The 15313-nt window shown below is 43.4% G+C and overlaps 1 protein-coding gene across 1 annotated transcript; it reads right to left on the minus strand.

Annotated features, from left to right (window-relative positions):
- Positions 1 to 12179: 12179 nt before the first annotated feature.
- On the minus strand, positions 12180 to 12824 carry LOC103641060 (GDSL esterase/lipase EXL3). The gene has a single exon (XM_008664459.3). The coding sequence runs from the start codon at positions 12810 to 12812 to the stop codon at positions 12399 to 12401; it is 414 nt and encodes a 137-aa protein (XP_008662681.1). The 5' UTR covers positions 12813 to 12824; the 3' UTR covers positions 12180 to 12398.
- Positions 12825 to 15313: the final 2489 nt, after the last annotated feature.

Below are 15313 nucleotides of genomic sequence, written 5' to 3' on the forward strand. Positions count from 1 at the left end.
TGTCTCACAAACCCGGTTGCTTTGCTGCTGCACCTGCAAGTCTGCAACTGCGCACAGAGTTGTCGATGATGGGAGAAGTGGACCGCAGGGAGCACGACCGCTTCCTCCACGCGCTGCTGCTGTTCGGCCGCGACTGGAAGAGGGACCACGAGTAGACTTCAAGACTATATATATCCAAAACCATATACATACCTTGTTGATTTTCCATTACATCACCAAATCAGCCCTTACTCAATTACTGTGTGAAAACTTAACTAAGCCAGTTCCTATGTCCATGATAAGGTTTCTTTATGGAGAACGGAGAACCAACAGAAACAGATCAGATGGACCATACTAATGGTCGCACACCATTGACAAACATCTCAAACACCATTACTATAGGTAAAGGTTTTTACACGCGTGTCGATTAACGTTTGAAGCATAGTATTTAGGGGAACACTAATACACAAGGTTATATTGTAGCTGATGAAAATGGATCGAAAAGGCTTGGTCCAAATGTCGATGCTAAGGAACGTAAGAGGCAAAGGGAAAGGGAAAGATATGCGGCGATGACCGTTGAACAAAAAAACGAGAAAAGTATAAAACGTCGTGAAGTACGCCAACGAAATAAAGGACCTCCTATACAACCAGAGGCATCTAGAGGTGATGAAAAAAGTTAAATTCCTAATTATTTTAATAGATCCTCTTGTGGATTAGTGAATGTCTATTAATCTTATTTTGGTTTTCATTGTGTTTCACAGTTAGTCCTTCCGATGGGTGTAGCACAATTGATTTCACAAACTTTCCAACACAAGGTATTGCGGGTATACCTATCACAATTTTTTTCAACCCATCGTTTTATAAATACAGATTTGCAGCCATGAAAAATCATTTTGCCACTGTTGATTTGGCAGTTCCAAATTTGAATCTAGATGATGATAGCGATTGGTTGCATAGGAATGAGACATTCAAGTCAGACGATGTTTTCACAACGAGAGACCTTCTGACACCAGGTACATGACTGTTCACTCAACTAATTTTGCAAAACAGCTGATTTCAGGCGGTTTAACGTATACATGCCTTATTCCAGGCGGTGTGCATGAAACTATTGGTAACACGCCTAACCATAATTTGGGAAGGACCGCCTACTTTAGAGAGCGGTACAAAAACTTAACTCCAGCCGAGAGGGAACTTAGGCATGAACGCCTTAGGTTGTATAATAATACACCAAAGCGGAAAGAGTCAAAGATAGAGTACATAAGAAAACGTAGAGCACTGTTGGCTGACACGTTGAGTCAGGAGTCCATCGCCATGGAGTCCCCAACATATACCCCTAAGGTTGTGCACCCTACAACAGATGCAATTGAACCTGATGGATCCGCAGTTACCCCCTGCGACTGGGTTATTCCTGATATCGCCAGTAACCCGTTCCTGCCAGCTTCAACAAAGACTGAGGATGCTGATTCACTGCGTATGTCTACTAGACCACTAAGACGTAAACAACATGTGCCACGTGGTGAAAGACAAGCTATCTTAGCCCGTCGAAACCGGCAATTTGAAGCATCCATTTCAAGGAACATGGCTACTGCGACTGAGGATACTATTAGTGACGCCGAGGAAGGGGATGATTGGACACATACCCAGTCGAAGCCAAGGGTCATTTCCAATGGTAATTGTTAAGAATCTTTATTCAGGTTACATATTTTAACCACCCTTTTATCCTGAATGCCTAGGTATTTTATGTGGCTTGTATTTTCACCCTCCAGTTGATGACGATGACGGTGTCGTATTTGAAGACGATGCTGATGAGAACGAGGGATACCTATTCACTGGGCAATGTACTAATTTAAATCTTTTTATGATATGGTACCAATGCTTATATAAATACATATGTCTTACTCATTGTTTCCAAAAAAATATCAGATGAGGATACCGATGAGGATATAGAGATCGATGGTAGTCAAGATGAATCGACTGCCACTGATGTTCCTGACCCGTACGACAAGGTGTATAGCAACATCCCTGAAGAAACACATATGCTAAAGACTGTTCCCAACTGCAGTTATTGCACCGCGAAGAAGTTTGAGTATGAGTCACCTGGTTTTTGTTGTCGTGGTGGGAAGGTTGAGCTAGCCCCACTGGAGACCCCTACCCAACTCAAGAGGTTGTGGGATAGTGCAGACTCTGATGCTAGGCACTTTCGTGACAACATTAGGTTTTTTAATGGCCATTTTTCTTTCACTTCCCTATATTGTTGCCTCGATAGTATGACAACTAATGTAAGGGATTCTGGTATATACACGTTCCGAGCACAGGGCATGATGTACCACAATATCAAGTCATTTGGTAGGGAGGGTGGGGCAGAGCATAAACACCTTGAGCTTTACTTTTATGATGATGATCCCACTCTCGAGCATCGGTTCCGTAAGTGTCGCGAAGAGCATCAACAGAAAGACAAAGAGGTTATTCGACAGATAGTCGACATACTACGTGGAAACCCGTACTCCGAGCACCTTAGGACCATGGGCCACGTTGATAACCTTGATGACTATCGTATCGCGTTGAACCTAGACCAGACGTTGAACCAGAAGACATATAACACACCTCTCACTTCCGAGGTGGCCGCTGTCTGGATCGAAGGGAGCGAAGGGCGAGGCCAGTTTAGCAAGAGTGTTATGCTCCATGGGAAGGACAGTTCAAGCCACTGCATCCGCTCATACCATGGATGCTACGATGCACTATCATATCCATTGTTCTTCCCTAGAGGTGAACTTGGATGGCATGCAAATATCCCAAAGGTTGGAGTATCCATGGACGAAGTTGATGCATACCGTGCGACACATAGGGCAAGTAATGCAAATGATGAAGATGCGGGTTAGTTGTTTTTTTATAATTTGATTTATTTCAGCATTATTAACTATCTTTTCAGCATCACTCACTTTATAAACCTTGCGTATGCAGAATCTCCTAGCCATTTATGTGTGTCTGTACGTGACTACTACTGCTACAAATTCCAGATTCGCCCCGGGGTATTCAATCCAATACTTCATGGAAAGCGGCTTTTCCAGCAGTTCGCGGTCGACACATACATAAAGATTGAGAGCTCTCGTTTAGATTACATACGCAGGAATCAGGATCGGTTAAGGGCAGACCTGTACCAGGGCTTGGTGGATAGCATGGTAGATGGAGATATTAGAGCAGAGAAGGTTGGCAAGCGAACTGTGCTGTCGACGTCGTTTATTGGTGGTCCTCGTGACATGAGACGTCGGTATATGGATGCTATGGCTCTGGTGCGGAAGTTTGGTAAACCAGACATATTTCTTACCATGACATGTAACCCTAACTGGGATGAGATAAGGAGGGAGCTTCTCCCTGGGCAAACACCGCAAGATCGTCCGGATCTTGTAGTGCGTGTCTTTCATGCGAAGCTACAAGAGTTAAAGCATAGGCTGACTAAACAGGATATTCTTGGTAAGGTCCGAGCCTACGTCTATGTCGTGGAGTTTCAGAAGCGGGGTTTGCCGCATGCCCATTTTCTACTCATAATGCAGAGGAAGTACAAGCTCACATGTCCTGAGCAGTACGACCTTTTGATCTCAGCCGAGATCCCAAGCAACAAGTACCCTGAACTACGAAAGATGGTTATCAAGCATATGATGCATGGCCCGTGTGGGTCGCTAAACCCTAACTGCCCATGCACTAAGGGTCGTAACTCGTGCAAGAATCATTACCCTCGGCCTTTCAGTGACACAACCTTGCAAGGGAAGGATTCGTACCCTATTTACAGACGTCATGACGATGATCGTAAAGAAAAGGTCCGAGGGTGCGAACTGGACAATAGATGGGTTGTCCCTTATAACCCATACCTCCTTCGTCTCTTCAACTGTCACATCAATGTCGAGGCATGTGGGAGCATCAAGGCTGTTAAATACCTGTTCAAGTACATATACAAAGGCCATGATCGTGCGTCTGTTGTTATGAGAGATGCGAGCAAAGCAGATGATGATGTTGATGAGATCAAGCAGTATAGAGATGCAAGGTGGGTGACTCCTCCGGAAGCCTTATGGAGGATATACGGCTTTGAGCTTAGTCAGATATCTCCACCTGTTATGCAGATGCAACTCCATCTTCCAAACATGCACATGGTGGCGTTTCACGAGCGGCAAATGGTCGAGCGAGTCGTCAACCATCCAGGTGCTGATAGGTCGATGCTCACAGCATATTTTGAGGCGAATAGGCTACACGAGGAGGCTCGTGGCATCCTATATCGTGACTTCCCTGAGTGGTACACTTGGCAGAGTGGTAAGGGCAAAGTATGGCAACGAAGGAAACGAGATACAGGTGGACAAGTCGGTAGGATAGTCTCTGCTCATCCGGCCGAGGGTGAGCGCTATTATCTTCGTGTTCTCCTAAACCACGTGACTGGCGCCGCCTCATATGTGGATCTAAGGACAGTTGATGGTGTCACCCTACCGACTTTTCGTGAGGCAGCAGAGAGAAGGGGACTACTTGAGTCGGACAACACACTGGATGAGTGTCTCACTGAGCGTGCTCTTTTCCAGATGCCATCGGCGCTGCGACGACTTTTTGCCACAATACTGGTGTACTGTGAGCCAAGCGATGTGGCTGTACTTTGGCAGAAACACAAAGATTCTATGTCCGAGGACTATCAACACAGGAGTCAGAACAAAACTCATGTTGAGCAGATGGTATTGATTGACATTAGGAACATGCTGCAGTCAATGGGAAAGGACATAAAGACATTACCTCTACCTCCTATCATCGACGCGTATGACGATGCTATTGGTACTGCTAGGGAGGTTTACGAGGAGGAAATTATCCAACCGACAGTGGGAGATGTGGCTCTTAAAGACTCTCTTAACGAGGAACAAAGGGCCGCCTATGATAAGATTATGTCTGCCGTTGACACCGATCAGGGCGGATTATTCTTTGTGGATGGACCTGGTGGCACCGGGAAGACTTATCTATACAGAGTGCTCCTCGCGACGCTACGCAACCAGGGCAAGATTGCAGTGGCAACAGCTACATCTGGCGTTGCAGCTTCCATAATGCCTGGAGGAAGAACCGCCCATTCACGCTTCAAGATACCACTCACTATTGACGATGGCGCTGTATGTAGCTTCACGAAGCAGAGTGGAACAGCAGAGTTGCTACGGAAAGCGTCTCTCATTATCTGGGATGAGGCTTCTATGACTAAGAGACAAGCCGTGGAGGCACTGGACAATAGCATGCGCGATATAATGGGTCGACCCGCACTGCCATTTGGTGGTAAAACCATTGTCTTCGGTGGAGATTTCAGACAGGTATTGCCTGTTGTTCGTAAAGGGTCAAGGGCTCAAGTGGTCGCGTCTTCGCTACGGATGTCTTACCTATGGGAGTCCATGTCCCACTTAAAGCTTGTTAGCAACATGAGAGCAAAAAACGACCCTTGGTTTGCGGAGTTTTTGCTGCGCGTAGGCGGTGGAACTGAGGAAACAAATATTGACGGCGACATCCGTCTTCCTGATGATGTGTGTGTGCCTTACACTGGGAGTGACAACGATCTTGACAACCTAATAGACTTCGCTTTCCCAAATCTCAACGAAAATATGTCTGATTCCACGTACATCACTTCAAGGGCGATACTGTCAACACGGAACGACTGGGTTGATATGATAAATGTTAAGATGATTGATCGTTTTCTCAAGGGGAGCATATGGTGTACCATAGTTTCGATAGCGCCATGGATGATCCCCATAACTACTACCCACCCGAGTTCCTAAACACATTGACGCCTAATGGGCTACCACCACATGTTTTGAAGCTCAAGATTGGATGTCCTGTTATATTGCTCCGGAATATAGACCCTGCAAATGGACTTTGCAATGGCACCAGGCTGGTCGTTCGTGGCTTCCAAAGAAATAGCATTGACGCAGAGATTGTACTGGGTCAACACGTTGGAAAACGGATTTTCCTACCGCGTATACCGTTGTGTCCCTCCGATGAAGAGATGTTCCCTTTCCAGTTCAAAAGAAAGCAGTTTCCTGTACGGCTTAGCTTTGCAATGATGGTTAACAAAGCACAGGGTCAGACTATTCCCAATGTTGGTGTATACTTGCCTGAACCAGTGTTCTCTCATGGCCAACTATATGTTGCTCTATCTAGAGCGACAGCCCGATCGAACATAAAGATTCTTGTCATCCCAGCTGTCGATGGGAGGAAAAAGTCAAGGAAGGGTGTAAAAAAACTCCCCACCGTAGATTGTGGGACATATACCAAGAACATCGTCTACAAAGAGGTCCTAACAAATTAGACCCATGGTAAGAGTTGCATGTTCAGCTAACAAACTAATAGGATGATGTTTGTCTTCTGTTTGATTGGTCTGGTGTATTATCAAGTCATGTTAGCATGCTACAATTGTTTTTATTATAGCCGCACATTTTTTGATAGTCATCAAACTTCTTACTGCATGCATAATATCTTAAAGTATTGTTGAGTTTTGGATCATTTGTGAAATTAGCAATATTAATTTTTATGCATCTAACAATTTGTTATGAATGTAGGTTTTTGTCTCGCGAGAATGGAATCTCTATTTGTAGGCTTGTCTCATAACAAGCCAAAAAAATCGGTGGCAACCGCAATAGTTCGAGAAGGTATTATAAGTTTCATAGTTCTGTATGGGTCAATTTGTATTTTTTGTAATAACTAATTTTAGTTTTATCTCATGACTGGTTGCTCCTAGACTATATTTGCACACAAGGTGATCTTGCCCTCATCGATTTTATTAAGGAAATCCCTTGTGAACCAAGGGTAGAAGTCGTGCTTATTGATGATGCCTTTGTTGAAAGGAAGTGGATGGAGTGTTTATTTCAGCCGAACTCATATTTAGGAGACGAGGTAATCCATGCTTAATCTTTATATTTGGCGACGTTGTTATGTATAAGTTTTTTTACTCATCCTGGTATTTTTAACCACAACTTACACACTTGCAGGTTATAGACTGTTACATAAATTTGATAAAAGCTCAAAAGCATCTAAAGTGCCAATCTGGAGGTCGCGTTCACATAGAAAATGCTTTCCAGTTCAATTTCCTGAAGCGAGATGGTGATGTTGAAATTAAAACAGAGGAGCTATATCCAATTAAAGACATGACACAAATATGTAGCGCTGAACGAAGGGTGTTACTTTACCTAGACCATGACATGGTACTTATGAGTTTGCAATTTGAACAGTTAGTGTTTATATGTAATTTATTCTTATGCAAGTATTTATAACTGTTTTGTAGGTGTTTATTCCGATAAACATCCGAGAGACGCACTGGTATCTTGCTGTTATCCATGCAAGAAATATGGAGATACAAGTGCTCGATTCACTTGGTAGTTCACAAGACCGCAAAGACCTCACTGACTCTGTGAGTATGCACAAACTAAACAATTATGAATTCAATATTAACTTATCCCAATCTCTAATTTTGTTTTACAATATATAAAGATTAAAGGACTACAAAGACAAATTGATATGATATCTCAACGTATGGAGTTAAAAGACCACAGGTGGCCAGACCTCCAAGTTGCTTCTTGGCCGCTCAGAGAAATTGACATGGGATATGCAAAGCAGACAGATAGGTACGCCCTAAAATCTTCTTTACCAATTTCTTCATTCATACCAATATTTATGTTGATATTAATGTATATTGTAGCTCTTCATGCGGTCTCTTTCTTTTGAACTATATCGAATACTGGACAGGGGATGAACTGTCTGACAGTTTTACCCAGGTATATTATTACTACTATGACATATATGGACATCTACAGTCAGTGTTACATATATAATGTTAAATAATTGATTCTTATTTGTAGGATGACATGTCACACTTTAGGAAAAAAATGGCTGCTATATTACTATCTTCAGACCTGAATAAGAGAAGGGGGTGTCTGTTATACAAAAATGAAAAAGAAGTTGACTCTGGAAGCCCATCTGATGTTGAGATATTAGAAAACCCAACAGATTCTAATAAGAGGAAACTACTCCACGTGCTTGATGATAGCGAAGTAGTGTATGAAGATGAGGAAGGCCCTATTACTCAAGCAGACTTACAAAGGTGGTTTGTTGATGATTGGGATAAAAGAGCTCCTGTAAAAGTCACACCTCTCACTTCCGAGGGTTGCACCAATGACTTTTTAATGGTTGGTCTTTCCACAAAGGATATGCCAGTGACTAAAGCCGATTCAATAGATGTTTTATGTGATTATATCATGGCAATAAACGACGATACGACACTAGAGTAAGTGCTCATTGATTTATTTAATTTATGTATATCAACTACTTAGAATCTTGATATAGACTTTCGTCATGCTACATTACAGGAGAACATGGGTGCGAAGTTTCAATCCTTTTAAGATAGAAATATCTGTCAAAGACCTACAAAACATATTAACGACAAATCAAGATATGATTCTAAGATGTTTTGACATGGCTGTTCGGCTGCTTGCCAATAAAGAGTCACGTAGGCCGAAGGAAGAAATCATAAATAATAGAAAGCATTATATGGACATGCGTTTTTGGGTAAGTTTGTTTCCAATCATTAATGTATTAATATATAGTATCTACATCTAATCATCATGTGGACATGTATATATAATGTCCAGAGAATGGTTGGTTTTGGTAAACTTCCAAAGTACCATCAGGATCCTACAACAGAAGGGTTAGCCAAAACACTCGATTGTTGGCCATCAATGAATTATTACATCACGGGTTGTAGATATGTAAGTATGTATTCATTTCAAATGTATTTATAAAGGACACTTCTGTTGTAGGATCCTAATAACTGATATTTTGCAGGTTCTCATGCCATGGAAATTCAATGGATGTTACGCCCTCTTCGTAATAGATCATGTTAAAAAGCATGTGACTTTTATCGACTTTACACCGACTCAAGATTGGTGTAAACACATGCCATACAAGAGGTTCGCGGAAGCGATTATCATGACCTCAAAAAAATATAAGATTGCTTACAGCAAGAAACGTTCTGGATGGGCGGAGGATATCTTTAAGTGGGAACATACAATTCAGACTGGTGTTCCAATTGACTTAAGAGGGTATTTTCTTCGTACCATCTTCTCAGCAGTTTAAATTTTTTCTATGATATTCATTGTATATAAAACATAGTTGCCCAAATATTATTCTATAGGTTTAATACTAGCTATCTCGTTCTACAAGCTATGGCCATGTGGGGGAATGACAGACCACTGAAATTTGTTGGGGTGAGTGTAGTACGTTCGTTTTATGTTCAAACTTACATTCTAGCTATCTCGTTCTACAATATAATATGTTTTGTTCTCTTATGTCTTTGTCTGTAGGATGCAAAGACTCTTCGAAGGAACTTCGTGATTGACCTTTTAAGTTATGAGGACAATTCGTGTCGATATGCCATCCCTGCAAACGTACAACAAAGAATTATCGATATCGCTAAAAAGGATTAGCTGATTAGTGAACAGTTATCGACACGTATTTTGTAAAAAGGATTATTCTGTAATTAAAAATTCTAAATTAACTTTTTAGAATTAATTTGTGTGATATTGATAATGTTTTCCACACGTATTTTGCATATTATAGTGATGTTTGTCGTTCCGTATCAATGTTTCAAACAAATCTTTTACTTCCGTGAACAATTTATCTAGCGAGGAGACAAGGCAGCGATTGAGTACCAGGATGAGGTGAGATGGGGAAATTGGTTAGTGGATGATTAGTTGAGTACTTCAAACTTGACTGTGCATAAGTATGGGATCTTCATTTTCATTTCTGTTGTGGGCTGTGCAGTCTATTCAATGTCGCTGAGGCAACAGTTACAAGATCCTGGAAGAAAACCCGTGGCAGCTCTACACTACAATAAGGGTGATAAAGATGTCTCGCCCAATGGAAGGTATGCTTGAAAGTTCCATTATATTAATTTGAATGATACATCTGATACATATTTTCATTTCTGTTGTGGGCTGGCCTCGGTTTATCCCTGGGACTTTGGCACTGTTTCTTTAACGGACTGGCGCAAGTATAGTATCAGATTTTAATGCGAACGACGAGGACAGCAAACTTATATAATGTGTTGCTGATATATGATGGCAGGGACGGTTAATTAAGCATTCCAATCCTCAGCCATGGCCGTGGACACTACTCAACCGGAGTACTGGCTCAACTGGAGGTTCTTGCTGTGCGCGCTCTGGGTCTACTCCTGCATGGCCTTGGCATTCTTCTTGATTAAGAAGTACGAGGGGGCCAGTTCACCAGACAGCAATGGCGATGACGGTGGAGACAGAGAAGAGGCGTTACCACGTGTCAGACCTGGTGTTGTTTATCTTGAAGATTGCTGGAAGACATGCCTTGAGGGTATCCACCCTGGCTGGCTGCTGGCATTTCGCGTTGTGGCCTTCTTCGTTTTGGCTTCGCTGCTCGTGGTCGACATCATTACTGAGAGATTCCCTCTGGCTTGTGATGCTACACGCCCAGCAAGTTTCTTAGTTTCTATGTTGAATTAGTTGAAGCTAGAAGGCCAGAGTTGGTGATTTGGGTTCTGCGATTTTGGTCTCAGGTCTGATGGGGCGGAGCCGCACCTGATGAATATCCAGTTCCAGAAGAAGATGCAGCTGCAGGTGCCTACTTCAGTAGGGATGCTATTCCCTCTGGCTTGTGATGCTACACGCCCAGCAAGATCTCCATCCGGGCCGGTGATGGCTTCCACAACCTCAAGGTATGCTTGTTCTCCATGAGATATTGTTTTGAAGGATGTTCAAGAACTTGTCGGGTGTAGTAGATTTAAGCAAGAGTTTACATGTTGATTCGTCCGAGTTGAGTACGACAGAGAATACAAGTTTCAAAGCATGTGAAATAATCATTCTGAGGCTAAGCTTGAACTGATTTTATAAACTGTAACTAGATTGTTTTTTCTGGTATTCAGCAGCTGGTATTCCGGTGTTTCCAAATGGCCCAGCAGCAAAGATGGACGAGAGCGCTCTGGTGTCGTGGGGCAGCAGGTGCAGGTCCAGGGGGGGGATTTGGACCCCGACGCTGTGCCAGAAGGAAGCTGCATAGTGGAACCAGAGGAAGATGTGGTAGCAGTCTTCGTCTGCTTGAAGGCAGAGGTCACAGATGGGGTTGGCAATCACACCTTTCTCGACCAAGCTTACTTTGTGCTTGATTTTGCTTTGATTGAGGAGCCACATAAAGAGCTTCAACCGTTCCACACAAAGTCAGGCTCCTCTAGGTTGGGGGCTGACAGAGATTGGATCATTGTGTAAAGGGCTCCGGAGTGCAACTTGCCAGTGATGTCAATGAGGGGACTCCGGAGCTGATCTGGCAGATTAGTGATATCGACGTTGTTCAGAGCAAGTTGGAGAATGGCCATCTCCCGTTGGGCAGTTCGACTGAGACGAGTTCTAAGGTTGTTGATCACACCAGTTTGCATAACCTGGCTAACAATTGGTTCAACATCTGTCACATGGTTGCAGTGATCCCGTGCAGGTTTGTTCCTGTCATCGGATTGGGCCCAAGCCACCCAGGATGACAGAGCAGGTTGGTGTAGACGATGGATGAGCTTGAGGAGGAGGCAGGTATTCCCACAGGAAAATATATACTATGACAGTTACGTGCTTTGACAGTGTAAGATACATGTTACATGAAGTAATTTTATAGCATTTAGTTAGCTTTGTATGAAACCACCTCCAAAAGCTAGCATTCCTTCCGGCGGCCAGCTGTTTGTTTAAAGCTAGCTAGCTAGCAGAGAGAGATGGATCACTTGTTCTTGCACTCCCTGCTGTCGTCTGTGTATATGATCCGGCTGGCCAGGAATCTATCACTTCATCATCGAGTCGAATCGCATACACATATATATATGTGGCTGGTACGACAGTTTCACTTGGGGTGATTTTGCATGCTGTTTCAAATCTAGGTACAAAAAGCTCTCTGATCATCAGTCAGATCAGGTGTGGTTGAGTGCAAGTCTTTTTTAGACAATTTGTTAACTGCTAATTTTTTAGATAATGATTTGTTAACTGGCTGTCTGGCTAGCTATTATTACCTTAAATATAATGCTAGTTAAGGATGACAGCGCGACTATTTACGGTAGGTATAGCCTTTCGAATGTCGGCGTCTTGAGAGATTTGGCCCATTTAAAATGATGTCTGGAAAGTTCAAAATCTATTAGATGGAGACTTGCAGTACGTGTACGAAAGCTTCTTTGAACCCGTATTGTGTGCAGTGCAATCGGATTTCAGTAAGAAAAGCATCTCAGTATATGATTTTTTTTGATAGGAAATAAGTGTAACAATGGGCTGCGGTATTTGGAGGATGGGCTCATTTAATTTGGTTGCTGTTGGGTCGATTGGGCCAGCTACCAGAGACAGAGACAGCGAGTACGTGATATATAATCATGAGAAGAGCACGTGTCCGTAGTTTAGAAAGATGTCGTTGACGATGATCCTGTAGGCTCTCTCTGTTGGGTGGTAGCTGTCGAAGAAGACGTGTTGCGAGACATCATCGCAGACGGAGACGAAGCGGGAGTCACAGAGGCCCGTGACCTCGATGGTGCCGGTGCCGCAGCATCCCCTGGTGGTCTCGGAGAAGCCGTACTCCTCCCCGCGCTCCATGAGGTCGTCCAGGATGCGGTAGATGTCGAGGAAGACGACCAGCACGTCGGAGTTGTTGTTGTTGAAGGCGGCGATCAACTCCTGGGCCCTGGCGTTGTACAGCAGCGCCGCCTCGTTTCGCTTGGGCTCGCAGGCCCTGGTGGCGAGGCCGCCCCCGAGCGTGCGCTGCGACGGCACGCAGCCCACCGGCGGCATCCCCACGAAGCCGATCCTTCATTGAAATCAAAAGGCGATGTCCCTAGCCGAATTGACACCTTCTAGACTATGTTGATATCTAAAATGTCACTAATTTAGAATCACAAAGAGTATAGAAGAATAGTACATACCTCATTGAAATCAAAAGGTGGTGTTTCCTTCATTTCAAAGTAACTGTCAATTCCAGCGTCATCAAAGAGTTCCTCTATTCAAATGTGAGAGGTACCGAATAGCTCTTCATAATTCTCGAATGTCAGGTCAGCATCATCCACACATAAATCTTCACTAGGTATATACCCGTGCGTTGCAACGGTGCCCATGCGTTGCAACGGGGACTTATGTATTATATGTCTCCGTTGCAACGCACGGGCATATACCTAGTTACATTATAAGGAGACAACGGTCCAGCAACCCAAAGTTGACTGGGAGACGACGACCTAGACCTCTCACGAACACATCGCAGCATCCTCCATGCGCCTCATTCTGTGGTACCTGTTCTTGACCTGTGGGGGTGTGAGACAGCAAGAGTGAGCTCACTTACGTTCATCGCTCAACAAGTTGTGGGGAATAATGTGCATGAACTCGCCAAAGGTGGGAGCTCACGTGAAGTGTAAGGCTTACCAACGGAGATGGTTGAAGCTGAGCATTGCTTTTAAAGTTGGTCAAAATTTTATTAGCAATTACTAAGTATAAGTAAATACCAACCCAATTAAGTAGTAGAACAAAAGTAACAACCTCACCTGCGATGCAATGCATATGACAAATTGAGTTTAAGTTCCATAATTTAATCATGTGAGTGTCCGAGCTGCTCATGACCGTGACCACGGCTAGTATACCAGTTTTACACTCTGCAGAGGCTGTGCATCTTTACTGACAAGTCATGTTACCCATCTGCCAAGAGACGGCCAATCCCATGTACCTCTACCGAGGAGGCGAGGCAGGGTAACACTACGAGGCCTTTACAAAGTTCCACTAGCTTCAGAAAACCCGCTACAGTTTATAGGAAGCTCCAATGCAGGAATCCCTCGCCTGACCGCCATCGCAGCAAAATCAACCAAGGACCTCCCTACACTGACCACTCCCCTACTGCCCTTGCCCCTTTCGGGTAAGGTAATCATCCACTAGCTTTCCTAGTTAATCAGCCAAGGGCGTCCATAAACCCTTGTGGTAGCAATGTTTTCCCGGGTGGTTCTCCATGTTCCAATTAACATAATGATCTTAACATGAACAATAAATAACAACTGATAACAAAAGTATAATCATGAATAGTGTAATCTTCATACCCAAAACCACATAAAGCAATAGCAGGTACTACCCAAAAAGTTTAGTGGAGTCAAGGTATAAAGATAATCAAATAGGGTAACCTATTGGGTCCCATCAAAATTAACCTATGCAGATCATTATGATTAATCAGAACATGACTGGGTAAAAAGAAGTGATCAAGGGCACAACTTGCCTTGGACTTGAGACTCCAGGTACCAGGATGATCTTCAGGTGACTCGTAACCTCGTGCTAGTCGTAGCAATACAAACAAGCATGGTATAGGCAAAATTTACATCACACCAAACATAAGAACAAACTATATAAGAATATTCTACACGTCCTAATGAGATCGTAGAAACAAGAACCACTAAATTCGGAGCTACGACTATTAAGTTATGAATTTCTAAAATTATTTAGCGCTTAGAATAGATTAATCCAAATGAAAATTTTTAATTCAAGTTTCATGACTAAACAGTGTTACTAGTTGTTAGAAAATGTTAATACAAAATTATTGCAACTGGAATGACTCAATTTGGAGTTAAAACGAATTAACTATGAATTATACAAGTTTATTAAATTATTTTCATACTAAAAACCTATTTGTTTATTAATTTCTGAATATCCTAAGTGTTCTGGACTGGGCACAATATTTCTTAAAAGATCAGGGGCCTAAATCACAATTTTTCCCAATACTTAGTATTCCCACAATGTGGACTGCGGGTTGTTTCTAAATAAATCTAGGGGCTCATATGCAAATAGTCCACGGTGAAGGGGTATCATCTGATCTGCACCGTCGGATAAAAACCAAGCGGCATAGATTAGATGATGGATTCATCAAAACGGTATGCGCTATAGACCGTCAATCCCGAGATCTGCGTCACGGATTTAATGAAGTTTTGATTTCCTATGGTTCGTCCGATCACCATCCCACAACCTTGATTTATTCACCAAGGAGGCATCACCACTTCTTATCACAGCCGTCAATCCCAAGATGGACGACGAGTGGTCTTCTTCTCCCCCCAAGCCAGCAACCGAGCACCCACACGGCCGCGCGCGGCGGTGCACGCCAGCGGAGTCCCAACGTGGACGATCCAACGCGATGCTAACGCAACTGGCCCTAATTGAAGTCACGACAAAATCAGGGTAGGGCTAATCACCTTGGTTTGGAATGGTGGCAGCACTGCCCACGCAGTGGCGAGATTCTACGGCGGCGCAGCGACCCCGGCGAGAAATTCCTG

Source organism: Zea mays, chromosome 10 (assembly GCF_902167145.1).
Source record: "Zea mays cultivar B73 chromosome 10, Zm-B73-REFERENCE-NAM-5.0, whole genome shotgun sequence".
In the NCBI taxonomy this organism is placed as follows: domain Eukaryota; kingdom Viridiplantae; phylum Streptophyta; class Magnoliopsida; order Poales; family Poaceae; genus Zea; species Zea mays.